We start from the raw sequence: 27809 nt of genomic DNA, 5'->3' as shown, positions 1-27809 counted from the left end.
ATAGCTTTTTTAGCAGATTAAAAAACCTGCATGACGCATGACAAATTAAATGTTGTATTTACTTTATGCTGACATATTTCAAGACCAAATTATTAAAACAACAAAGTGCTTTTGGTGTAGTAAGCAAAATGTTCTCGAGCAAAGCAGTAAGTCTATATTTGTAATAAATTAAACATTATTTGCAATATTTCAACAACAACAACAACAAAAAAAAAAACAACCAACAATTATAGCATCACTTAAAAACTTTATATTGTTTAGATATCTGGTCAAAAAAAGCAATTTCCGCAAAGCCCGCAACTAAGCGGTAACCTGGAAAACTTATTCCAAGAAGAACTTATGTTTTTAGAAGAGTCTTATTCAAACTTGGTTGCTGATTTAAGACAATGTCAGAAATCAAATTACGTTCTTACAGGTTATATTTTCGAGACTTTATCACTCCTTTTTTGAAAAACTCTTTTTAAGAGTAAAATACCTCCTGTTTTGTTGGCTGGCAACAAAACACAACAATTTATTTAGTTATAACTAATTTTATTAGGTGAGTTAAGTCGTTCGCAGGAGCTAAACATGAATCTAACTGACGAACTTCATGCGTGCCAACATGCAAATACTATTTTAAGAGGAGAACTGCAAAGATTGGAAGTGGAAAATTTGTATCTAAACGACAGTATTAAGCTATATGAAAAACAAGGAAAAATATGGAAAGCTGATAAAAAACGCCTAAAGGATTCGCTATCGCAGCATAAAAAAATAACAGCGTACATTACTAATAAGTTTGAGACGCTTAAAGAAAAAATAGATGATCCATCACGTAGCAACCTTTTGAACACTGTTGATGATATTATAAACTTGATGAAAAGCTATACCGAAGAAAATTCTCAAGAAAATTCAACTGCAATAAAAGAATATCAACTCAAAAACGAAACCTCAGCAAATTCGAACCATTTTTCAACAATAAGCGAGGTTGAAACCCTACCTAATACAGAATACAAAACAGATGCCATCCTACCTGACGTAAATGTAACAATAGCAACAGATGACGCAGATTTAACACAAAATAAAGATCTTAATAACAACTCAATAAAAAACTCAATAGCAGTGCAAAAATCACCTCAGCTTGTACGATTCGATCAAAACCCAAAACTTTACCAATATAACAAAACACACGCTGATTGTTCTTCAAAAGGTAATAATCAGCAACATAAATGCAATTATAAATTGACGAATTAATTTAAAAATAACGCCCTATTTTATTTTGTTTAGATCAAGATAAATCTCCACGTACACAAAGAACGCAGTCACCAAAAAACATCTGGGAAGTATAAATACTTAGCTTTACAAAATCGTGTCGCTTCATCTCGCCAAAAATGTTATGCAACCTCCAAGTAATCACGCTATGTTGAAGAAAAACATAAAAATAACAAAAAGTTTCAAATTAAATATTAAAACATTCATAATATAAATTCTTCGTTGTGTCGTCTCATAGGTGCTTTTTCCTTAGCTGCTGAATATATAATCGACATTTAGCGTGAAGTATTTTTATAGCTTCTTCAACCAATAAATCAGGAGGTAGGGCACCTGTTGACTCAACAGAATCTAATCACCCAAAATAATTGTAAAAAAATTTAATTTTTTAGCTAACTAATCAAGATAATTAAAGAAAAAATAATACAAAAATATTCAATTTAGAAATAAGCGTTAAAAAAATAAAATAAAAAAAGTAATGCAGAAAATAAGAGAATCTTACAGATAAAATGGTCGCGAACTTTTTCAAGTTTGACAATTTTTTTTAATATCTAGAAATACAAAAACTGATGTGAATATTAACCATAATAGAAGTTGAAAGATTAAAGGTAATAGATTTTAAAAACATACTTCATTTCGATATATTTCCCGCATTCCTGAATCTTTTCTAGGGTTATCAACAACGGCTCTCGTGATTCCTAAAATATTCAAAAACAACATTTTCTTTTTCTTTACTGTTTACATACATCAACTGATAAATAGGTAGAACAAGCAAGGACTAATGCTACATCGATGAGTGTTTTAGTTTAGGCAGGCAATTTATCAATTAAAAATTTTTTTTTTAAGTTTTTAAATTTTTTCCGGCCTTCCAAATCATTTACCCTTAAAAAAATACATAAAGTTTATATTTTATGGTAAAATTAATAGGTAGCTACAGGGTGCTTCAGTACATATATCGACTGACTAAATAGAGACAACATGTGAGTGCTGCTACATTATATTATATTATATAATGTAATGTAGCAGAATTATATATATATATATATATATATAATATATATATATATATATATATATATATATATATATATATATATATATATATATATATATATATAACAACACCATACACAGTTATATATATAACAACACCATACACATATATATATATATATATACATATATATATATATATATATATATATATATATATATATATATATATATATATATATACATATATGTATATATATACATATATATATATATATATATATATATATATATATATATATATATATATATATATATATATATATATATATATATATATATATATATATATATAATATATATATATATATATAACAACACCATACACAGTTATTAGTTACCATTTTCTTCTATAACTTTTATTACTCCTTTAGAAAAGCATTTGGCCAAAGTCTCTGCCAGTTCACCGACAACAGGTTTGAGAAGTGTAATCTCAGGCAATAATCGATAGGAGGCTGTAGCTAAAATATAACGTAACAAATAACATTATTTAAATAGTTAACAGGCTCCGAAAATATTTGATAAAAACTCAGTACAGCGAGTTTCAAACTATCAATCATATAAAGCAGATTATAAAGAAATAGTTGAGTTTTGGCAAAACTTCTTTTAAAATTTACAAATTGTTGAGTGAAAATGATTAAACTTAATTTATTTTTTTTAACATTTAAATATATATAAATATATTTAAATGTTAAAAATCTTGTAAAATTTTAAACAAGACAAATATTTTGTGAACTTTTTACTCAAGATTCAAGATTTCAAGATTCAAGAGAATAAAAACAAAATGAGTTAAAAAAGTTCAAAATTTAAGTGCATGATATTAAGTCTAAAATGCAAGATTGCATTTTAAAACAGCTAACACATGAGAGGAAAAAACCCGTTAAAACCAAATAAAAATAACATTTATTAACAAATATCAAAATATTTAAAAAATAAAAAAATTATTCAAATAGATTTTTTTCCTCTGCAAAGAAAATTTTTTTGTTTTGTTTTTTTTTAAAAAAAAAATTGAGTTTTTCTCATAAATAATCTTTTAACGTTTATTTAAATACCTATCTACATGACAACAAATACCTACCAACAAATACCTAATAGCCTAACAACAAATACCTAACTATCTAACAACAAATACCTTATATAAAAATACTCAAATTATAAAAAAGAGAGAAAAAAAAATAATTAAAAAACAAATCAAAATTAAATACCAACTGGACTAAATTTAGCATGATCTTTGCCAATGCCTTTAACACAATGCATCCTAATATCAAGCTCTTGTCCAGGTCGCAACTTAGCAATCAGAATATCATCAAATACTGGACGAACAATATTTGAACCAAACTGATTTTAAAATAATCAAAGTCTAATAAAAAATAAATTTTAAGAAGTTAACTATAAAACAAACTAAAAAACTTACCTTTTCTGCTTGTCTACCAATTGGAATCCATTTCATATGTTTGGTCATAACTGAAATAAATAAAAACTCTGGTTTGCAATGATTCAAGCATTTAACTCAATTAAAAAAATTTGTAATAATACAAAAAGTATATAATTGCACAATAAATAACTGAATAAAAATATTTGACATAATTTTTATTCAGTTTAAAAAAAATAAAGAAAAATATCTCTTTTTTAACTGTTAAGAACATTTCAAAAGTTATTTGGATATTGTTTTTAATATAAACAAATTAACTTAAAAACGTAAAAACAAAATACCTTTGTTATTGAGGTAAAGCACATCAGGATCTGTGGCATCACTTGATGCTTTTGGGTTTTTTGAACATTTTATTTTTAGTTCAAAAACAAGATGATGATTCTCATCTACCGCTAAGCGCTCCTCATCTAAAAACTATAACTTGTATAAAAATGTAAAATAACATTCAAGCAATAAACAATAAAAGATTGTAAACCTGTAAGTTTAGATTCATCTTCAAGTTTAGCAGGAGGGAAATTAAATTCACGTGGATCAGCTAATATTGGAATTAGGCCTAGTCTATGTGCCAATATCTATAAATTTTATAATATAACATTAATTCACAATAATAATGTTAAAATAATAAAAATAAAATGACAATGCAAAAAATTATTTATGTAAACAATATTAATTGCAACCATAAAGTACAATTTAAAAACTTTTAAGTAGTATATTTATATAAAAAGCAAATCAATTCCGTTTTTAAATAGCAGAGCATAAAAACCATTTGGTGAAAGTTTTTAACAATTTTAAGACACAGGTAGTTTTTTTTTCTTTTTAAATCAATACAGATTACTGCTCTATTAAAATTGCTTTTTACAGAATATTTTTTTTATAGCATCAGTTAGTTAACTTTATACAATTAATTCAAGTTGAAACCAATAAAGGTTATAAATCCATACTTCGAAAAGTTTTTACAACAAACACATATTGTATTTTTAGAATGAAAATTTGTAACTCTGTGTTGTTTTGTAAAGTTTGCACCTGTTTTACTTAATGGTTCATACAACATAAGTACAGTCTTTCATGATTGTTATGATAACAAATATTTTATTTAAACATATTTTATAAAATTTGTTCTAACAAATTTAAAACAACTGTTCTGCATTTATTCATTAATTTTCATTAATTTTGAAATTGAAATTTCAAAAAAAACATTTTATTATTGTTACTATTTTAACCCTTTTGTTACCGGGCTCTGCAACCTTATATTACCGTGTCAAAATGTGATATCTCAACCCAGCTACCTTCAAAATTATATGACGATGTTTAAAAAATGTTCAATTAATTTGAAAATTAACTCCTTTTTTCTAAGCAATTTATCTTTCAAAAAATGAAAAAATTAAAAAAAAAAAAATTTTATCAGGCTTGTAATCAATAATGAAGTATTTTGAAAATTAAAAAATACTAAAATTTTAAATTCAATCAAGTAAAAATGTATCTTAGTTTTATCAGATTATTTTCAAACTTGTAGATAATAAACAGACATATAATAAGTAACTCTGATTATGCAATAAATTTTATCAAAATTTATTGTATAATATGTTAGTGAATCTATTGGTTGAAAATTTCAAATATTACGCTTTCATCAAAAAAGAACAAATAATAAGAAAATCCAAAAGTAAAGAACAGTAAGACAAGAAATTAAAAAAACATGTATATATACTAATATTTACAAAAAATTTAACACTGTGTGATATATTTCAAAGCATCAATGCGTAGTCTTGGCTCGGGCAAGTTTTGCATATATGCACAGTTTTTAGTGGCTTCCCATTATTGTTAAGAATTCCTCAAGCATAGCAAACTCTGCATAATTTAGAAGAGCACCTATCTTTTGCACCAGGTGATGGCTGTTTGGTTCCCAGAAAGTGACACCCAGTAAGCCAATGTATAGTACCATCAAGAACAAATATTGTGTTCAGCTTTGGTGAAGACAATAACATCAACTTAATTGTATCTTGAAGAAAATCTAAGAAAATGGTATTCTTGTGGTGAGTGTACTTCACAAAAACCTTATAGCTGTTTAAAATACCCCGAGAAATAAGCCTTAATGCAAGTTTCCGATACCACTTGTATGTTTTTTGAAACATATACAAGCTCTGGAGTTGTTGGTCAATACAATCTACACCGCCCATGTGGCTATTGCATTCTTTTACTCAAATTGGTTTTTGAACATTCAATCCATGAGTATCATCAATAAGACTCACGGATAGTTGGTGACATGTTGACAGTATGTAGACAATTTTTTGTTTATCTAAAGCTTTATCTTTCAATCCATGGGATTTAAAAGCCAGACTATTAACATCATTATTTTTATAGAAAATTGCATCTTCTTTTTCTAAAACTTAATTAAGAATTTCTTTTGAATAATTGAAAAATATCAATTTGATTGAATCATGCCACATAGATGCGTCTGGTTATCAAGAAAATACCTTGCTAGTGTTGCACTAGTGTAATAATTGTCTGTTGTATAAAGAGTGTGACCATGACCAATAATAAGTTACATTAACACAGATGGTATTCTTGCTGATGAAGGCATTTGATCATTAATAATATAATAACAATAACAGCTTCCAATTGATCAACATTTTTAACTGTACTTTCAATTTTTCTTCGAATAACGGTAAATATCATATTGTTTTCAACTTCAAATTCTATCAAATTATCATCCTCATCATTATAAAAGTCAGAACCTTAATTGCTATCTTCGTCACTTTCTTCAAGTAGAAAGTGTAAAATTCCCTGCATATTTGAGAATTTTTTTGCATGAGAAAGATGATATTTTTCAAAACTGAGTATCTGGAAATCGAACTGAGCTTTTTTCATACGGTTTTCGCTGGTTGATTAGAAAATTATTCTAGTTTCTAAAGTACTAAAGTCACTTAAAAAAAGTGGGGTTAACAGAAATCAAAACCCTTCATTCACCATGATGCGGGATAGTGGTATTTTGAAGACATATTTATTTCCCACTTAATGAAAGAATTAAAAGCACTTATTTATATAATATCAAATTCTTATATGATATATCGTTGGTATACAAGGGAAATCCCATAAGTCCAAAAACATCATTTTGAGGTAATACATTTACTTTTTTGAGGTAATACAATTACAAATACATTTTTGTGTAATAGTTAAAATAATAAGTTTTTGTTTAAAGTTGAAATAAAAAATCCTAATAACTCATTAATAATTGATTTATTAAATTTGTATGAGAATTTAAAATACTAAATAGTGATATAAATAACTCTATACTGCCGAAAATGGACTTTTCAAAAAAGTCCATTTTTTGATTAAATCGTCGGTATACAAGAGAAAAAAGTGCATTTCCCTTGTATACCGACGATATAATTTTTTGTACAATAAAATAACTATAAAATATTTTTAAAATATTTTCTTTTTAACTAATCTTAAAAAGAAAATTTTAAACTTACTTATAAGTTGGCTAAATAAAAAAGTACATGTTTGCTTTACATATGGTAATGCTTCAACTTTTCCAATAAATTTATTTTTACTTTAGGCTTTTCTAAGCCATTCTTTCCAGTAGATTGATATGGGATAAAAACCATTGAAAATAAATTAAAAATCACATCTTTTTTCTTTTATCACTTTTTAAAAAAAATGTTAAACATTCAAAATATGAGAGGTTCTAAACTTTATATGGAATATCTTTTGAGCCCAGTAACTTTTGATTTTGTTGCTTGATTTTGATAGAAGATTTTGATGAAATTTGAAATCTGATTATAAACTATGATCATAATTAAAGAACTTTTTTTAAAAAACAATTTTCTTTTTTTTAAAAAAACATTTTCTTTAACCTTTAATAATAATCAAAGAATACTGGAGTCATTATCCAAAGGTATTTTTATTCCAATTTGCAAATCATGCAGTGTCTGCCTCAAACCAAAGTTTTTTTAATTTGGAGACTAATAGTAAAGCACAAACCAAAATTCAGAGAAATTAGTTTCAATAAACTACACAAATTGGCTAATAATTAGTTTTGATTAGACATTGTATTACAATAGTGATTTACAAAATTAAAAACAATTACATAAAGAAAATACTAAACAAAAAAGTTTTGTTTTAAAACGAGCCTAAAAAAAGCAAATTTTTCATTCAGAAAATAGAAAATGAATCTGTTTCTGTTGCATTAATAGAGAAAAATCTCAGAGAGTTTCTAATTCCTCAATCAATTGAACTGAAGTTTACCTCTGACTTCAAACTCTTTAACATCATTTTCCTTTCTAGCTTTATATTTGTACACTGGCACAAACAACGGATTTTTTTTCCAGCATACAAGAAACAACTCACTGTCAGTGATATTTGAATTCTTTGAAGTAATTAAGGAGATTTTGAACTGTTATTTTTTGTTGCAGGGGTGATGAATCCTGATATTCATACTACTATTCAAACTACTGACAGCATTCTGAGCAAAATGAATTTCTTTTTTTTAATGGATTAAAATTTCAGTTTCTTTGTAAGTGAATTCAGAAAACTTGCGACTACATATAACACATTGACCTATACAGCAAGCATAGTCTAGTAGTATTCTACGACTGCTTCTTGTACAATACCCTATGCAGCATATAGCACAATAACAGTTGTCATTTTCTTGCTTCACTCTTCACAATTTTTAAGTTGATGATGACCATTTAACCAGGAAGTCTTTACAGCTTTTCTGATAACCTTTCTGTTTAAAAGGTTTGTTCTGCAACTTCCACAAATTCCAATCGGATGAGAATTTCTGTTCAAACTAAATCCTAGACCAACAAATTCTCTAATGAGTTAAATCAGCTAATGAACCCCTATCTCCCTGGTTAAGATACGACCATATAAACTTTAGAATCATTTCAAAAAGATTTTTTTGATAAAACGTAAAATATCTCAATACATTTAATTGTAATGTAATAATGAATCTAGTATGATATTTATGTATGTATTTAAAAACTAATTTAAAACATCAGATAATATGAATTCTCTCAATACTAAATAATTTATTTGAAATTTTCACCGGATTATAGGCACCGGCATCATCAGCATATAATATAATATAATTACAAAAGTTGTGACCGTTAAATAACAACAAAAAATGTTTAAATTTTGACATCACCTTTATAATGGCTTCTTTTACTTAAGTATGAAAAAAATGAAGTCCAAAAATTTGTTTTAACATATTGTCCATTGTCCAAATTCATACCACTGTACATTGGAGAACATTGTATTGTATGTATTTGTAAATATTTATAACATTTTACTGCAAATATTTATTGGTTATTACTATATAGATATTTATTTTATTTGAACTATATTTATATTTACCTCATCTTGTACAATTGTAGTGTTATTGAATATAAAAACCTTCTCGATTGCCATAGTAGGGACCTAAACACAAAAAAGAACAAAATAAAACAAAACTAAAGTTGTGTTACTAAAAAAAGTGTTACCATAAAAAAGCCTAAACATAAAAACAAACAAAGTGTTTCCATAAACACTGTTCTGAAGTATAACTGTTAATTGATAAAACAGTGACAAAAACAACAAGAACTCAAGAAAAATAACAAAATACAATCCAAAAAGATATCTAAGAGATACACAGAACAATACCCAAAATGAATACATTGAAAAAATTCAACATGGCTTCAAAAAAAATCCAAACCAAAAAAAAAATTTAATTACCTCTGCAATAAGTATTCTTCTAAATGCATTAGCAATTGAAGCATCAATTCCAATCATATCAAATTCCATCTCATTTTGATTGAGTTTAATAACATCTATTTTGAATTTCTTTAAAAAAAAAAGTTTGATTAAATTTAATTTAAATTTCCTTTTAACAGCAACTTGACTGTGTCTATTTTAGATTTCCCATACACCATCTTTATATTTTGGAATGTTTTGTATTTTGCAATTTAGTTATAATTATTCAAGTTATGAAACAAGATAGAAAATTGATGACTCAACAGCATAAACAAAGGAAAATTTAAGCGCAAAACATGACATGTTGGTGTTGTCCCTTACTAATTTTAATTGTCTATTTAGCTAACTAAAAATGTCTTCATAAATATTATTTAATTTAATTCATAACCTCCATAAATGTTATTTAATTTAATTCATAATCTCCATAAATGTTATTTAATTTAATTCATAATCTCCATAAATGTTATTTAATTTTTTAATTATTATTATAGAGACAAAAGAGCATCATTAAATAAGTTTTTAAATTTCATCAAAAAATGAGTAATTTTTTTTACCTGCATTTACTACATAATATTTATTAAAACTAAATATGGTTAATAACAAAAAAAATTTGAACAAAACAATCACCTAGCTAACAATAAACAGTTAGGGCTTAAATTAATCTTTGATTTATTTGAAAACTAATTTTTAGTGTTTTAAAAGAAAAGTAAAATGATACTTATAAACTAGAATTTTCAAACTGCTAGAATTAAATAAAGTTTTTGTTATTACTTTAATAATGTAAGTACATTACCCAAAAGGAATGTTACTATTTAACTAACCAATTAGAATGTTATTATTTAATTAACCAATTGATATGTTAGTGCTTAATTAACCAATTAAAATATTGCTATTTAATTTACTAATTGAAATTTTACTAATTAGTTTAATTAATTAATAGTTAATTGGAATATTACTATCTTAAATATGGCAGTACCATATTAATTAATTTGATTATTTTGAAACCCAAAATGTTAACTGTATTTTTATTTACCTCTAAAGAATTAACGGGTGTGCGGAAGTTGTTGGACAAATCCTAATTTCATTATTTGAGCATAATAATTAGTTTTTGTGGTTTTATGCGTAGGCATAAACGTTCTATAAAATATAAACTTTATTATTTGAAACACAATTATTTAAAATGAGGTTAAATGCAGCTGAACGAGAATCTTTTCGAAAGCGACTAAAAATGTTTTTTGTAAATAAACCTAATATATATATAAAAAAAAAAATCGTAAATCATTTTGAAAAGGAAGGATTTGCTCGAAGTACGATATATGATAACCTAAAAAGACTTGAAACTGTTCAATCGTTTTCTCTGATAGAAAGCACCCTGGTCGTCCGACATCCTGGACTAGAGAAAAGAAAGCCGAATTAACGAGACTTGTAAACAATCGAAAAGGGGTCAGTCAGAGAAAAATAGGTATTAAATTCGGTATAAATCAATCGACAATTGGTCGTCAGTTAAAAAAAATGAATATTAAATATAGAAAACGTGAAAAGACTCCAAAATACACTATAGAACAACAAATAAAGGCAAAGAAAAGAAGCAGGAAACTAGTTAACCAACTCTATAACACAAAATCGCTTCTAGTCATCGATGACACAAAATACTTTTGTTTTGCAGGGGACAACATGCCTAGAAATTCTGGATACTACACAAACAACAAAAAGACATGCCCAGAAAGTGTTCATTTTATAGGAAAAGAGAAGTTTCCAAAGAAATTATTAATGTGGATAGCCATATCTGACCGCGGTATGTCCGAGCCATTGTTTCGCACTTCCAAGGCTGTAGCAATCAATTCATCAATCTATATTAATGAATGTTTAGAAAAACGACTTCTTCCATTTATTCACAAGTATCATGGAGACTTTGACTATTTATTTTGGCCAGATTTAGCAAGTTCTCATTATTCTAAAGATTCTCTAAATTGGATGGACCAATATGTCCATTACGTTGATAAAGAATCCAATCCCCCAAATGTGCCTCAAGCACGACTAATTGAAAATTTTTGGGGACATTTGGCACAGAAGGTTTACGAGGGAGATTGGCAAGCTTCAACAGAGCAAGTTTTGATTGATCGCATTAAACTAAAATTACAAGAAATTGATTTAAACTTTTTACAGTCGCATATGAAAGGCGTCAGAGCAAAATTGAGATCAATTGCAGATGATGGTGTTTTTTCATATAAAAAATAATATATTTTTATTAAAAGATAAATGCTTTATTTAAAAAAAATATAATAGTAGTTTTTTTTTTTTATTTATAAATAAGTTATTGATGTTTTTATTTTGTCCGATAACTTCCGCATTACCCATTACTGATACCATTTATACCAGATGATCTCAAACTGAGGCAAAAAACCCTAGGCAACCACAATGCAGTTTTGTAGAACCATACAAAAACAAAAAAATTATAAAAATCAAGTGTCAAACAAATAATAAAAGCACATTTGAGTTTTGCTAAAACTTCCTATTAATTATTAATTTTTATTAAATCAAGGTAATAGTCAAAATAAAATAATTATCACGATACTTAAATCTTTTATACTAAACATAGTTTTAAGTTTGTTTGTATCTCTTGAGGCATTATTTTAAATAAATTCTCAAAAAAAAAGTTTGCATATAACCAAAAATTTGAATAAAAAATGAAATTCTATTGAATGGTTTATCTTATCTTAATATATATAAAGGGCAATGTGTGTGTGTTTGTTTGTTCTCTATAGAAATCCAAACCGCCGGACCGATCTCGATGAAATTTGGCATAGGGGTAGTCCTCGAGGGGGAGAAGGTTCTTAGCTGGGTTTTGATCCCGTACCCTGACCCCCAGGGTCAGGGGGGCCCAAAAATGGCCTCCCCTGACCCCGGGGTCAGGGGGACCATTTTTTGGGCCCATTTTTGTGTACAGATATCAGGTAAGCCAGTTTAAATATTGGCCCGGGCAACGCTGGGTAACTCCAGCTAGTTTCTTATAAACTAAAAATAACAACAATCATTGTAAAAATTTTTTTTGCAATATAACAATAAAAACAACATTGAAAAAATGAATTACCATTCAGGGATGAAAAACTTTGGTTTTTTCCTTGTTGCCCAGTGGACAACTGAAATATTCTATATGTCTTAATTGAGTCGTCCTGTTGACGGACACTTCATAAATGAAAACCTGAAAACTGATTATCATAGCAAACAACATTATCTATGATAATCAGTAGCCTGGTATTTTTAATTTTTTAGCCTTTTTTCTCCGGTGAAAAAAATGAAGAAAGAAAAATTAAAGGCTTTTTTTGTTTCTTTTTTGTTTCTTGTTTTTTACAATTGCTACACCATGTAACAAGTATGAAGATTTGCAATATTTTCTTAAACTTTTGATACAGAATGATATTGCTCCAAAACAAAAAGATACAATTCTATGTGACAGTAATAAAGTCAATGTTAAGTTTTTTATCAACACATCTTAATATAAAGCCCTTTAATTTTAAAGGAACTATTTTATTTCTAAAAAAATTTATTGATGTCTGGAAAATTATTAATGTTAAAAGGTTAAGAGATAATAAAAGAGTTTCAATTCACTAAGAGAAGGATTATAAGTTGCTTCCGATTTGTTTGTTGCGAGGAATTTTTGCCGATAATACTCACAGATATTCAATGCTTTTATCTTAAGTTATCTGCTTTTCCCCTGTTACTCTTTCTTTAAACAGAAGCCATAACTTTATGCTTACAAAATCTTCACTTTGCTTGGGATATAAGTTGTTTAATTTTGAGCATCACAACCAAAAAAAATTCTGTAAGCCAAGGGGTGTGAAATGTTCTTACTCATTTATTTTTGTTGTAGTTAATGTCTGTTTCATTGCTCTTTTTTTTTGTCAATCATAACAATAGTTATCATAATAAATAAATCATAACAATGGTATACAATAGTTTTATTTTTTTTTAAATAAAAAATAAAACATTTTTGGAGTTCAATAGATATTTTTACTTTTTTGAAAGTTTTACTTTTATTTAAAATCTCCTTAATTTTGATTTAAAACATTTATTTGCCATTTTATAAAGTTATTCTGTCTTTTGCTTTTTAAATAGTGTTAAAAATTGGCAGATTAGTGTCTTAGTGGTCAAAGTGATTAGCTTGCTGCGCTTCCGAAGTACAAAGTGAGTGTTCAAATTCTGTCGCTTGCATATTAATTTTTTTAAATCTTTTCCAATTTTCTAAAATACAAACTAAAACATTTTTAAAGTTCTATTGTTGATATATAAAGATAAAATATACTATAACAAAAAAAAAAGGGAGAGAGCTTTTAAAAAGTTTAAAATTGCAATAAACATCAAAACAGCGCACTATGGTTTCTGAGACCCAATTTTTTGTCAGAAACCCATTTTTTTTTAAGTATTAAAAAAGATTTTTTCTGTGGTCTCTCAAAGCAAACCCTACAAAGTGGTAATAAACATGGTCTATTTTTAAAATAATAGCTTAGTTTGATTGCAATTTGCACTCAAGTTGAGAATATTCAACTCAGTTCACAGTGAGTTTGTGTAGAGTGAGCTGTTAATTTAATAATATTTTTAAATAATATTTTTGATTTCTGTAAAGTAAAACTATTCTTATTCAGATATATATTTTTTAAAATACTTAATTAAATTAAAATTATTATATTAATTATTTAAAAGCTATAAGTGAAGTATTTCTTCTTTCATTACTTTTTTCAAAACTTTAAATTGACTTTTAAAAAAATCTCTGTATTTCTCAAAAATATTTATACACGATTAAATTTTGTTAGTGTTCAGAAATATATTCCAATTTTTGAAACTTGCCCCTAGTTGCCCTAATTAAAAATATATCTGTTTTTTTGCAGTGATATACCGTTTCAAACACAAGGATTTATCTAACTTATGGCTGGAAAAAAAAAAAAAAATGAGAAAAACTCAAATGTTTTTGAGCACGTCATTCAAGTAGTTTGAAATGATATAACAGTAGTTATTAGCAATAATATTCAAAAGAAAACTTATCGTTTGTAAAACTCTTTTGAACGAAAATGGTCAGATAGTCAAAGAACAACGGGGTGATATAAAAGTAAAAATCCAGATTGGTTGAACAGAGAAATTACATTTACTGATGATGCAACTCCATCAAGATCTTATGGATGACCAAGTTTATCATATACTGAAAAATCAGATCGAACCAAGAGATTGGAAGCATCAAAGTTATGTAGGGATAATTTGCATTAAACATCTCTTATATTGCAAGCAGCAGGTATAGCTGCACATCAAAAGAAATGTGATTTAGCATTGGTTCTAAAAGAATTGAACTTAAGTCCATCTCGGCCAACTAAAATTACCGATATTGTTGCACTAGTACCATTAATGAATTTATTAGAACAGTGAGACGTATTGTACAGTCACAAAAAGAAGTGATTTTTCAGCACCCTTAATACTAACGAAATTATAGCCAAGATAATATTTAGTTATAGTTTTGACAGCAGTTCTGGTCATTCAGCCTATAAATAAAAATTTGATACTGCTGGCTGTAATTCTGATTCAAATTTATTTGTGACAACTTTAGTACCGCCCCGTTTGAACCCAGAAGATAATAAGATCTTATGGAATAATTGCATTCCTCAATCTGTGCAATTTTGTAGACCATTTAAAATACATGATAGAATCCACAGAACACATTTTAAAAGAAAAACACAACACTGACGGGCAAATAGATAAGTTAAAGCCAATAAAAACTTTTTTGTCTGATAATAAAAAAATTAAAATCAGATTTACTTTATTTAGACGCTAATTGATGGCAAAATTTTATATATATTAACTGGAACAAAATCAAACCAAGCTTGTCCAATATGTGGAGCTACTACCGATATGTGGAGCTACTACCGATATGTGGGGCTAATTTTGTTAAAAAGTAGGAATTCAAAACCACAGGATCATTTAAGCCTAAACCTAATACTTTACACTATGGCATTAGTCCGCTACATGCTTGGATACAATTTTTTGAATATATATAGATAAGATTTGTGTAAATGGCTAATTCGAGGTACTAATAATAAAAAAATCTTTTTATGCAGAAAAAAAGAAATACAACAACAGTTCTTTGAAAATTTATACCTGCACATGGATAAACCAAAAGTAGGTTTTGCAAGTACCAATGACAGCAATATGGCACGCCGAGCATTTAAAAATGTTGAAAAATTTGCCAAAATAACTAATGTGGACTTCATTAAAAAGTTTAAAATTATTTTTATTTCCATCTCTTGCCAGTATCAAATTAATTTAGATAAATTTGGAAAATATTATTTTGAGACGGCAAAACATTATGTCTAAATATCCTTGGTATCCGATGCCTGCAACTGTACACAAAATTTTAGTACATGGCAGACAAATTCTAGAAAATAAAGTACTACCAATTGGTTATTTTGGTGAAGAAGGATCTGAAGCAAGACATAAAATTTATAAACACGATAGACAATTTTATACTCGCAAAACCAGCAGAGGAAAAAATCTAGAAGATATTTTTCATAGAGCTTTAGATACCTCAGATCCTATTATTTCTAGTATTAATTTAAACAGAAAAAGTCAAAATCATCATAAGTTTCCTCTTCCTTCTGAGGTTATAAGTTTACTAACAGAAATGCCATCCAATGCCTTGCAAAATCAACATAGCGAAAGCGAAGAAGGTAGTGACAGCAATGACGACTACAAAGATGAATCTTCTGATGAGGACTTAATTTCTATTAACTATTTAGATTTCATTGAATTGGATAGTGAAACATAGTTGAAATTTAATTGATTTTTTGAATATGAATTCATCTTATGATATTTCTTTATATATTAAATATAACTATATATTAAATAACTATATACCGAATGTATATAAATAAATTAAATATACAAATCATATAAAATAATTTATACACATATTTTAATCATATAAAATTTAGTTGTAGCACAATAAGAACATATAATCTATCTTAAGAAATAAAAATCATGTTATTTTGTGTTTAAATTGAAGTTATTAATTTATGCGGTAGAAATTTTTGGCATACATCACCATAGAGACACTTAAGCTATTAATGTGCTTAGGTAAATAGTTAAGTCTACGCATTCAACACACATTAAAGAAATAACTTTTTCTTATAGGAAAAGATTTAACATTCAAACTTTTATCTTCTTCAAAATTAAATAATGGGGTGAGGTTCCTAATAAGCTGCAGATGGTCTGGAAAAATATTTAATAAAAACTTAATAAATAAAAAAACCTATAAGTCTGTACCCATTTTTTAAAAGTTTACAATTTTACAATAAGAATTTATAAAGTATTGAACATTAATTGTTAATTCAAAATGAGATTTGAATTAACAATTAATGTTCAGTTAATAATTAATAAGTGGTTCCCGCAATGACTACCAGCGCGTTTAAAATTTTTTAAAGTTATGTTATAAATTATTTTTTTATTCATAACTTTAAAAGGTAGACAATATGTATATTTTTTCTACCTCTTACTAAAAAATATTGAAGTAAGGTATAAGAATAGAAATGGTTGGTATAAACTTACCAAGCCCCATTTTTATTTCACAGGTCCGAAATACTAGTGTTTTTTGATTATGTTAATTTTGTTTGATAAAGTTTAAATAAAAATTTATTTTTCTAATGAAAAACAAAGGATTCAATGCTATTAATAATTTATGAGATTCAAAATAAGAACAATACCTTTTAAAAAAGGATACATTAGTATTGCATTAGTAAATTGCCTTGAATTCAGAAAAAAAAACGTGATTCAAAATGCAACTATAACATTTGAATGTTTTTAGATACATTTCAAAATTAAGTTGCTCTTTGAGAAAACCAGTTGTCCTGTGCCACCAGACAACCATGAGGCTCCACCCCTGCCATTAAAAGTATAAATTTAAAAAACTTTAAGATAAATATGTATGTATGTATGTATGTATGTATGTATGTATGTATGTATGTATGTATGTATGTATGTATGCATAAATGCGCTTATCTATATATAATCTTTTAATACTTTTTTAAACTTTTTGAAGTTCCACGAGTCATCATATCCAGTATAACTTCCAGGAAAAGCAGATCCTGCTGTCTAAAAACAAAACAAAAACTAAATATATATTTTTTGTAAACCATGTAACTTATTTTCTCCACATACATTTATTTCCTAATATGTATTAATATTTACCTAAAATTAAGGTTTTTAGGCACATATTGATTACTGAAAATTATTTAAAAAATAAATGAAAATTATCAAAATAATATATATATATATATATATATATATATATATATATATATATATATATATATATATATATATATATATATATATGTATAAAAAAAAAATTGTTCAATATGTATACTGATAAAATTATGAAATAATGTCTTTACCAATAACAACCACTATGACTTAAAATTTGACAAAAATTGTCATTTTCACCTCTAAAATTCTTTACAAGAATTTAAAAGCATATTAAGTAGTATACTGATATTGTTAGTATCTATAGTAACTTTATTATCATTGTTATTGCTTTTTACATGCTAAAAAGCAACAACAATGATAATAAAGTAAATGTTTGGTTTTAGATTATCTCCATTAAAAAATGATTACATTTTTCTAAAGCATTTCAAATCAAATCTAAATGTCATAAAAAAATTTAAATTCATTATTGACCATATTCAAATATTTAAACATTTTTCAAATCAAGAAAATGTTTTAATCTCTTCACTTATCAAATTGAAATCTCTTAAAATTTCTGATTCAAAATAACTTATAGATATATATTATATATATTTAGAGATAAAACTTGGTAGGTATATATATTTAGAGATAAAACATGGCAGTACAAAAAGAAAAATACTCAGTCCTGATAGGCAAAACAGATTAATACAAGGTGACCAGAAAAATCTTTTTTAATTAGGAGAACACAGCGCCGCAGTTTATTAAACTTATATATTTGAATATATTTAGTGGAGAGTGGTGTACCTTGGAGGCACATCAATTGTGCTGCCATCTTGATGAACTCAAACTGAAATATTAGTTGCATTTATTAGCCATTAGAGGCTTATAATAAGCTGTTCTACCACTGCTTAACACATGCGTTGTTGCAATAAAAATAAAATTTGTTTCTGGTACCAAAAAGTAATTTTTTTAGGGCGTATTCTTTTTTTTCTAGATCTGTAGGTATAAACTTTAAAACTGATTATCAAAATTTGTAAAGCATGTTTTCAGCTATATTTATGCATGTTTGAAATTGCTCAACTCTTAAACTATGAATATATGGTGGCGATTTTGTAAAAACTATGACAGTGGTGTACCTCGGAGGTAACTAATGTTGTGTACCTTGGTGGCACCACCAAGGTACACAACATATCGACATAGAAAGAGCTGTAAATATTGTAGTAAACAATGAAGTGTCTATCTAGAGACCTTTTAAAGACTGACATTTCTGAAACAACCTTAAGAAGACACAGAAATCAATTCCTTGAATCGGGTTAAGAAAAATTTTGTTATAAGAAAAACAACAATGCTAAGCAAGTCTTCATAGTAGAAGAAGATAAACTTCTAGCTGATTACATTTTGAAATCTTCAGTATGGACTGACTTTCAAAGATGTTCGAAAATTGGCTTACCAATTTGGAAAGCAAAACAAAAAAATACGATGCATCTTGGGATAGAAACCAAATGGCTGGAAAAGATTGGCTCAAAATCTTCCAGAAAAAATATGCTAACGAATTATCAATTAAAAAGCCTTAGCTAACAAGTCTGGCACGCTTGACTGCTTTTAATAGAGAAAATGTAGCACTTAATTTTCAGAACTATGAAGTAACTTTTAGGCTTCAACAAAACCAAGGTATTACAGCTTTTAACATATGGAATGTTGACCAGTGTTAGCACTATTCATAATTCTTTTCAAATCTCAGCAAAAAAAGGTCAAAAGCAGGTTGGTGGAATGATTAGTGGTGAAAGAGTATATATTATAAAAATAATTAGAACATTAAATGCTGGAGGTGGTTATATGACTCCAACGTTGATTTTACCTCATAAGAACTTTAAGGACTTTATGTTAACATAAAGTACACTTGGTGGAAACCCATTGGGATGGTAAAAAAAAAATTGTTTCAAGGATTTATGAAACTTTTTGCAAAGCATACTTGTTCAAGTAAGGAAAACCCATCCATTTGTTTACTTGACAACCATGAGACCCATATATTAATACCAACAATCCAGCTGGCAAAATATAATAGGATTACAATGGTAACATTTCATCCATAAACAAGTCACAAAATGCAGCCCTCTCTCAAAAAACAGCAACAATCTATGATGTATCAGTTATTGTTGGAAAAGCTTTTCCCTTAGCTATTATTCCAAGTAACATTAAACACATTTTTCTAGTGAGTGGCCTTCATCCTCTGAATAAAAACTTTTTCAAAGATTATGAGTTCTTGCCATCCACTATAACATATTGACTGCAGACTGTGTCTGAAGACCAGCCTATGAATAAAAGTAAGCATATTGAAGACTTTTGGGGCAGACCTGAGCCCTCAACCAATACTAAGGTGACAAACTGCAGTCCTGCTTCTTTTACAAACCAGCTACTCAAAGGCTTAACCACTGAAACTAACTAGAAAAGGTCATCTTAAAAAAATTTTGCATTTTAACTTTCAGTCCCTAAATACTTCAAATTAAAAAAGAAAAAGCTGAGAAAACAAATAAAATAAAAAGCAAAATTAATAATAAACAACCGATACCAGTTTTGAAAAAAAAAAGTCTTGCATTTTTTAGAGCGAAGTACAGAATACAGAGGAAAATGTAGATGTAGTATCTGACAAAGTGTCTGCTGAGTCAGAAGTAGACTTCGAAGTTATAAAAGATTTTAAAAAAATCCAGTCTGGAGTTTTTATTTTGGCACAAATTCAAGGCAAATGTGCTTTAAAAATTTTTGTAGCAGAGGTACTAGAAGTTGTTGAGATTTTTTTCAAAACTCAGTATTTGAAAAAGGACACAAACATACAAAGATTTACAAGAGAAGACAAAACTGTGTATGAGTTGGACAATTCAGACATAGTCATTCACTTTCCACATCCCTCTATCACAGGAAGGTTCAGCATGGCAGCTGGAAAAAACCATTTGTCATTAACTTTGATTACTTGAGTGTAGAGTAGACAAATGCTAAATCAAAGTGAAAGACTTAATATTACTAAACTTTAATGTAGATATTTATTATTACTCTTTTCTTAATCAACTTTATTTCTTATGTAAGTTTTTAATACTTCTAAGTTTAAATTTATAATCATATATAGCTATATAAACTAATATACTGTTTATATAAATCTAACTAGTTAGGTTAATATTAGCTCAAATGAGGCTGATGTGAAGTCCAATTGTCCTATAACAAAGTTACCACTATTAAAACTGAGGCTAAAAGTAAGGATTTCAAGGAGATTTAATGAGATATTTTCCTAATATTTAAGGAGATTTGGTAGCGAATGACAATTAAAAAAAAAAAGAAAAAGGAAAATTGAGAAAACAATTACATTAAAACAAAATCTTTTTTGTTTCAATAAATTTTAATGATATACAGATAAATTATGATAAATAAATACATATAAGTTCATTTTTCTTTTCAACAAGCTTCTTTTTTTAACATATAGGCTCACTAAAGACACTTATTTTTTTGCACCTTTTTTAAATGCATTAGATTTTGATGTCAGCTTTAATATAATCTAAATATAAAGGAGTCATTAAATAATGGTTTCATATTTAGTGATATGAACTAAAATATCATCCATATTAAAGGCATAAACCTAAGGCTATCCTTTTATCAGCATAGAATCCAATTTCATCAGACAACTTCTTTAGATTCTCAAAAACAGTTAATGTCTTTCAAATTTCAGTGTTGACTATTTCAGTATCCTCTTTTACTATTTTTTTTTTTCTGCTTCTGTTTTCTCTTTTTTTTTCTGCAGACAAGACTTTTGATCTTTTTGAAAAAAAATACTTTTTTCTTGCCTATTTGTAGTTATCTAAGAGACCTTTTGCTATTTCAACTTCATGTGCCATAAACCCATGAAATGTTAAGCAACCTTGGATGGTACACAGAAAGATTGTGACTGTGGACATATTGTCATTGGTTGGACTTTAGTTGCTGTTAAATCCTTGTTCAACTTAAGCTTGTCTATGCAATAAAGTTTTGAAAATATGCTGTAAATTTGCATAAATCTTAAAATCATTGTATTTCTAAAAAGTGTAGTCCAAACTATCCTTACCTTTATAAAAAGTTTAAAATCCTTTTAAAGCTAAATTACCAAAAGAAGCCAAAAGAAAAATTGTATTAAAAGATGGTAATCTGTGCTCTAAAAGCACAAGAGATATACTATCCTACTTGTCGGAACCAAAGAACATTTTGACACATTTGTTGTAGCAATACTGAAGGCATGCCATTATTTTAGCATTATAACTTTGCCACAGAGGAGCACCATATAAATAAATGCAATATGATTTAAACAATTTAACCTTTACTCTGGTAGAGCAAAAATGAGTTAGGTTTGGTCATTTTTAATTATACAGTCAAGATATTTAAAGGATTCAGCAAAAGCAATTTTACAGCCTGTTACGCATAATTCTGGGAAAGAGTTTGATAAAATTTTTGATTTTTGAGTTAGATTAAACACCATACATACCATATTCTTGGTATTAAAGGAAACGTTAATTAAAGAAGATTCCTTATTTGTAAAACTAATTAGTTTTTGAAGAGAAAACCAATAAGGTGCAATTAGAACCATATTATAAGCATAAGCCAACACATTCATAAAGATGCCACCTATATTACATCCAATATGCAGGTTTGAGAAACTATTTTCCTGCCATCGAACAGACATTTGTTGATTACTATACCAAAATGCAAGCAAACAAATAAGTTTTTTGGGTTACCCATTATCTAGTAATTTTTGAAACAACAACCAGTAAATGACACTGTCAAATGCTTTATTAAAGTCTATGAAACAAGCAAATACATGGCTTCCTCTAGATGTATAGTACTGAATAGTCCTTTTAAAATAGTTTGAGCATGATGTTGCTGAGGAAACAACTATGGCTCTATACTTGTTCACATCTGTTAAATCAGCCATTTTTGATTTTACTAGTAGAAAAATCATGGCCTTACAAAATGTAGATGGTAAATCATATTTAATGCATAAATTAAAAAAAATACCAATAAAAAGCTGCAGTCTACTTCCAACGTACATAAAAGATTTCAAAGGTCATCAGGTCCAGCTGCTTTTCCTAGTTTTCTGAGTTTTTATTGTAGTAGATATGTCAATGTAGCTGACAATAATATTAGAGTTTTCTGTGGAAAGTTCCATTTCCTTTATGAAGTTGAGATAATATTTTTCATTTTTAGTTGAGTTATACAATTTTTGAAAGGGTTGTTTCCACATATTAGCAACATTAATATCACCGATAGCACCTCCAACACTAGCAACAAAGTTTACTGCATTATTGTTACTGATCTTACGCGGTCAGATTTTTTGCACATAAATCAGCTTGAATATGTATGTTTACAATATCTAAGAGCTATTTTAAAAGTAGCACGAGTATGCGTTATGTTTTCAAAAATATCACCCTGTTTCTTCTTTCCTTAAAAAATCTATTACTTGAATACATCTCTTGCAATGTTGTGTTTATCTTTAACATAGTCCTTCCAACCTTGAATAATTTATTCATGATTTTTATGTTACAATGAGGTATGGTATCAGATACAGCAAATTGCATAGTATTTAAGATACTGTTATAGAATAAGTCAATATCGTAAGTTGTATTGTAGCCATTTGGTATATTTTTAGTAAGTAGATAGAGTGGTAAATATATGAACTTCAATAAAGTCTACTTTTTCTTGATAATGTACTAAGGTGGCTTTGTCATAAATTTGTCAGTTAGGAGTTCTAGTTGACTTAATAAAACAAGGCTGTTATTTATTTCAGAAGAGTTTGCTGATGAGCAACAAATTAGAAACGCTTATGGTTTATGGTGCAATTACATTATTTAAAACTGATATAGATATAATTAGATTATCAATAATTAGACTGCATGAAATGTGGTCCAAACAGGAAGAAATAAATCTATCATCACTGACATATGTACAGATATTATCAAGGCAATTGATATCAAATTTAATCAGTTTATTTTCTAAAGCAAGATAAGAAAATTCTTCATAGAATCTTGACCCATTATTACAGTTAAAATTGCCAGCAATAACTGTGTTCATAGCATCAGTTTCCACTTTATGTGATTTCCACTATATGTGACTCACTTTAACAAAAATTTTTAATAGATAAAAAAAGAAATAAGAAGAAAATTAAGAAGACGAGAAGAAAATAAGAAATAAAAAAAGAAAAATAAGAAGGAGAATAGTCAAATTTTAACTTTTTTAAAGTTTATTTAAGGACTTTTAGGAGTTTTTTTTTTTTTTTTTTAAGGATATTTAAGTTTTTAAGGAGCAGTGGGAATCCTGTGTAAGTAAACATCAAATTTCTATCATGTTGAGTACTTAATCTGTTAAAACAATAATGCCTTAAAGGTACAATATACATATCTAGAACATACATATCTACAATATATATATCTACAACATATCTAAAATATACATATAATAAAGGTACAACATACACATCTCCAAGGTACACCACTGGTAGTGTACCTTGGCTGTAGTGTAAGCTATTTTTTTAAATTGAAAAAAGGAATAAAAAATTACATCAGGCAAGCATAGAAGCTTTTACTCCTTCTAGTGGGTTACAAGTCAAGGCCTGTTTTACCCCATAGTTTTCACCTTCTTGCGCAACTTCTTTTTCTAGTCTTAATCATTTTTTTCACGTTTTAAAAAAAAACAACTTTGTAGAGAACAAATGCCTTTATATTATTTCAAAAAAACAATGCAAAAAGATGCTGTTTGGTATTAACTTCCAATATTTTAGGTTCTACAAACTTCTGGAAAATCTTCAACAGCATCATAAACAAAGATAAGTTGAACAACCCATTTCTAATTCATGGGTCTAATCTCATTACATATCCCAAGGATAGAGCAGAAATATTTAAAAGAATTTTTTGGTTTAATTTGACTCTTGAATCTATTGACTATATTCTTACTAAAACACCTCACTCAAGAAAAACAGTTTAATCTATTAAAACCTGTAATACACTTTTGACTATGTCAATAATGTTTTCTGGACCACTAGCAGTTGAAGAGTTAATAAGAGAAATAACTTCAACAACAGAAGCCAGAGAGATTTGGATGTCATTGTTTTAGAACTCTCCCATCTTCATGATTTTCCAAAAGTTGTAGGTTGTATGACAACCTACAACTTTTCAAGTCAATGTCAACCATTTCTCATTAACAATATTTTTTTTTTCCAATCTTTTGCAAAGTTTTTTACAACACTTAAAGATTTTAATAAGTTATGAACATCCCCAAAATTTCATCATATTCCAACCACTTTCAAAGATATAACAATTTTAACTTGCATTCAACCTTTGATAATCGAAAAATAGAGTTATTTTAAAATGCTAGGTCAATTGTCTATGTATATGTCTAATAGTATATGCTGTTAATATTAGATCGATACAAAGTGTTAGGAAAATTTACAAGCTCTCAAAATGACTGAAAATCAGACATTTTAGGGAAATAAATAATATATTTTTAGATATATTTGAGTTCTTAACTGCAACAAGCTGCTGCGATTTTGCCTATTGATTGCAGAAAGTAGTAGCTAATCAGAAAACTTACCTGTAAAGACTTGTTGATGAATAAAAGTACTACAGTTAACTTCATTATGGCATTTTTTAGCAATTTTCAGATTTATTCCAAAGTTGAGGTTGTTATAATTTTTCTTGAATATGATAAAAGCATAAAAAAAACCCACTTATTTAAAAACAGAACTAGCCAGAAAATAGCTCAAGAAAAAATGAGACACTTGTTGAAAGTTAGAAAAAGTTACAAGGCTTTAGAGTGGCAAATATATTTTTATTCATTGTATATTGAGGGGGGCCAGTCTCATGTTTATATTTTCATGTTTTATTTCAGTCTCATGTTTATATTTTCTAAACAGTTGCATTTGGATGTCTAAAATTTCAAATTTAACCTATCTACATGATGGAGATAAAAATATGTAAAAATCAGGACAATCAGAGAAGTTAAAATATGAAACCCTTTATATTTAGCCAGTGACTGTTAAAAACATCTCCTTATTAAGGTATAGCCTGAACCTCTTACTAATATGTGGGGGCTTCTATATATTTAACAACTGAGAGTTTATATATGTACTGAAGTGCTTTATATATACTAATATATACAAAGTCTCTAGTGCAATTTATTTAAACTTTTTTATTTACTATATTATTTTTAATATAATACTAAAACACACTGTGTGGACAAATAAGCCAAAAACTTAAAGATTAGAATTTATTATTGAAATAAAAGGATTAGAGTATATCAGAAAAAATTATTTCTAACTAAAATTGAAGTACAGTTTAATCTTTAAAACAAAATAAAACTAAATGCATATTATGCACAACATATGCAGTGAATGTAGTGATAAATGCTAAGTAACTTCAAGTTATACTACTAGAATATATGAAAATAAAAGACATCTTGTTACTAATTAAAAAATTAAACACTTCTTAAACTGGACTAACTACCTTTTAAAATGTAGAAGTTTAATTGATAATGTTGTAAATATACAAACTCTTTTTTCTTCATGTTTATTTTCTTAAATAGCAAGTTATTAGAGATAAAAATCTGAAAATATAGTTTAGTTTTTTTAATACAGTTGTAATTTAAACTCCTAATTCAAATGGTCATTTAAATCGAATAAATTCTTTGTTCCCTTCAAGATTTAATATATAGAATTAAAATCCTATAATTTGAAAAGTCTTGTATTTCGAATATATTTTGGGAACCCTTAAGAATTCCAATTACACCAGTTCAATTAAACCAATTTAAAATTTAAAACTCAAGAGTAAAAGGCTTAAAATCCGATCAAAAAATTTAGCTAGAAAGTTAGATAACTAAATTATGGGTAGCAGCGCCGCATTAAGTGGAAATATAATATAATTAGATTGTTAAAACTTAAATTTAAGAAATTCAATTCATTTTAAACACTTGGTAAATTTAAAAGTCCAAATTTCATCCCATTTAGGGGTTTAAACACAGGCGATTTTAAAGCTTTTGAAAAGACAACAAAATGACACCCGTACATTTCTGTGTACAAACAAACACACATTTCAGCAAAAAACTTTCGTAATTCAAAATTAATTTAACTTATTACATTTATGACAGCAAACTCTTCTAATTTTACTTTATTTCTAATATCTTCGATGAAATTATTCATTTTAAATTCATGTGATTTAGATACCTGAATTGCAGAGTTGAGCAAAAATGTGGCGAAGATATTAGTACTCAGTTCACTAATTTTGTTTCGGTGAACTAGACCATAACTTGGGAAATTAGACACTAATTTGACGGAACCAATAATAATTTTCCTCCAGAAAACAAGAGGATAGACAAAATAGTTGTTGATGGATCAAACTAAAAAAAATATTGTAATGAAAAAAAAGTTGTAAACAAATTGAAGAGTATAGTTGTATTTATTGTCTTTGTTAAAAAAGAGTTTAATTATCATATAAAATGGTAAGTTGAATGTTTTTACAAATAATAATTTGTTATTTGGAGCCTAATATCTATAAGTTATGCTTCTTTGATTTATTATAATCTGAGCTCTAGGAATGCTTAGCTTAGAAAAAAATTTTTTTGAACTCTGAGGTAAATAATCTAAAACTGACAATATAATAATAATTTATAATTTATTTATATAATTTTCATCATAAAGAGTTGATGTGCTTTATTTCTGAACAATTCACTCAGAACGTGTCTAAGTTATGCTTTTATAAGTTATGCTTCTTTGATTTATAATAATCTAAGCTCTAGGAATGCTTAGCTTAGAAAAATTATTTTTCTTGAACTCTGAGGTAAATAATCTAAAACTGACAATATAATAATAATTTATAATTTATTTATATAATTTTCATCATAAAGAGTTGATGTGCTTTATTTCTGAACAATTCACTCAGAACGTGTCTAAGTTATGCTTTTATAAGTTATGCTTCTTTGATTTATAATAATCTGAGCTCTAGGAATGCTTAGCTTAGAAAAATTATTTTTCTTGAACTCTGAGGTAAATAATCTAAAACTGACAATATAATAATAATTTATAATTTATTTATATAATTTTCATCATAAAGAGTTGATGTGCTTT

General features: G+C 27.2%; 3 protein-coding genes across 4 annotated transcripts in view; 2 read left to right on the top strand and 1 right to left on the bottom strand.

The window, feature by feature from the left end:
• Window positions 1-1874, top strand: LOC105843691 (uncharacterized). The gene is made up of 4 exons (XM_065806166.1): window positions 1-146; window positions 262-415; window positions 539-1186; window positions 1264-1874. Exons 1-4 carry the CDS (start codon window positions 66-68, stop codon window positions 1323-1325), a joined length of 945 nt encoding a protein of 314 aa, XP_065662238.1. The 5' UTR covers window positions 1-65; the 3' UTR covers window positions 1326-1874.
• On the bottom strand, window positions 1421-26957 carry LOC100199025 (DNA-directed RNA polymerases I and III subunit RPAC1). Its single transcript, XM_065806165.1, has 12 exons — window positions 26823-26957; window positions 17519-17590; window positions 9443-9550; window positions 9086-9148; window positions 4206-4302; window positions 4012-4137; window positions 3713-3762; window positions 3504-3636; window positions 2640-2759; window positions 1876-1943; window positions 1748-1796; window positions 1421-1596 (listed from the first exon to the last, which is right to left on the bottom strand). Exons 1-12 carry the CDS (start codon window positions 26883-26885, stop codon window positions 1481-1483), a joined length of 1065 nt encoding a protein of 354 aa, XP_065662237.1. The 5' UTR covers window positions 26886-26957; the 3' UTR covers window positions 1421-1480.
• LOC101237132 (AT-rich interactive domain-containing protein 4B) overlaps window positions 26948-27809 on the top strand; it is a 42882-nt gene continuing 42020 nt past the window's right edge. Inside the window, exon 1 of one of the 2 annotated variants that reach the window (XM_065806163.1) lies at window positions 26948-27184. In XM_065806163.1, coding sequence (XP_065662235.1) covers window positions 27182-27184 — 3 coding nt within the window. In that variant the 5' untranslated portion in view covers window positions 26948-27181. The remainder of the gene's footprint in view (window positions 27185-27809) is intronic. The other variant, XM_065806164.1, reaches the window with a different exon arrangement.

The sequence above is a fragment of the Hydra vulgaris genome, chromosome 09 (genome assembly GCF_038396675.1).
Source record: "Hydra vulgaris chromosome 09, alternate assembly HydraT2T_AEP".
In the NCBI taxonomy this organism is placed as follows: Eukaryota; Metazoa; Cnidaria; class Hydrozoa; order Anthoathecata; family Hydridae; genus Hydra; species Hydra vulgaris.
Note: the sequence above shows the minus strand (reverse complement) of the source record. Positions and strands in the feature narration are given on the sequence as shown.

Coding starts and splice junctions, on each gene's coding strand:
- LOC105843691 (XM_065806166.1), top strand. CDS start 66: ATGCTGACATATTTCAAGACCAAATTATTAAAACAACAAAGTGCTTTT. Junction 147..261: donor AAATGTTCTCGAGCAAAGCA/GTAAGTCTATAT, acceptor TATATTGTTTAG/ATATCTGGTCAAAAAAAGCA. Junction 1,187..1,263: donor CGCTGATTGTTCTTCAAAAG/GTAATAATCAGC, acceptor TATTTTGTTTAG/ATCAAGATAAATCTCCACGT.
- LOC100199025 (XM_065806165.1), bottom strand. CDS start 26,885: ATGAATAATTTCATCGAAGATATTAGAAATAAAGTAAAATTAGAAGAG. Junction 9,149..9,442: donor GAAGAATACTTATTGCAGAG/GTAATTAAATTT, acceptor TTTTGTGTTTAG/GTCCCTACTATGGCAATCGA. Junction 1,597..1,747: donor AGTTCGCGACCATTTTATCT/GTAAGATTCTCT, acceptor TTGGGTGATTAG/ATTCTGTTGAGTCAACAGGT.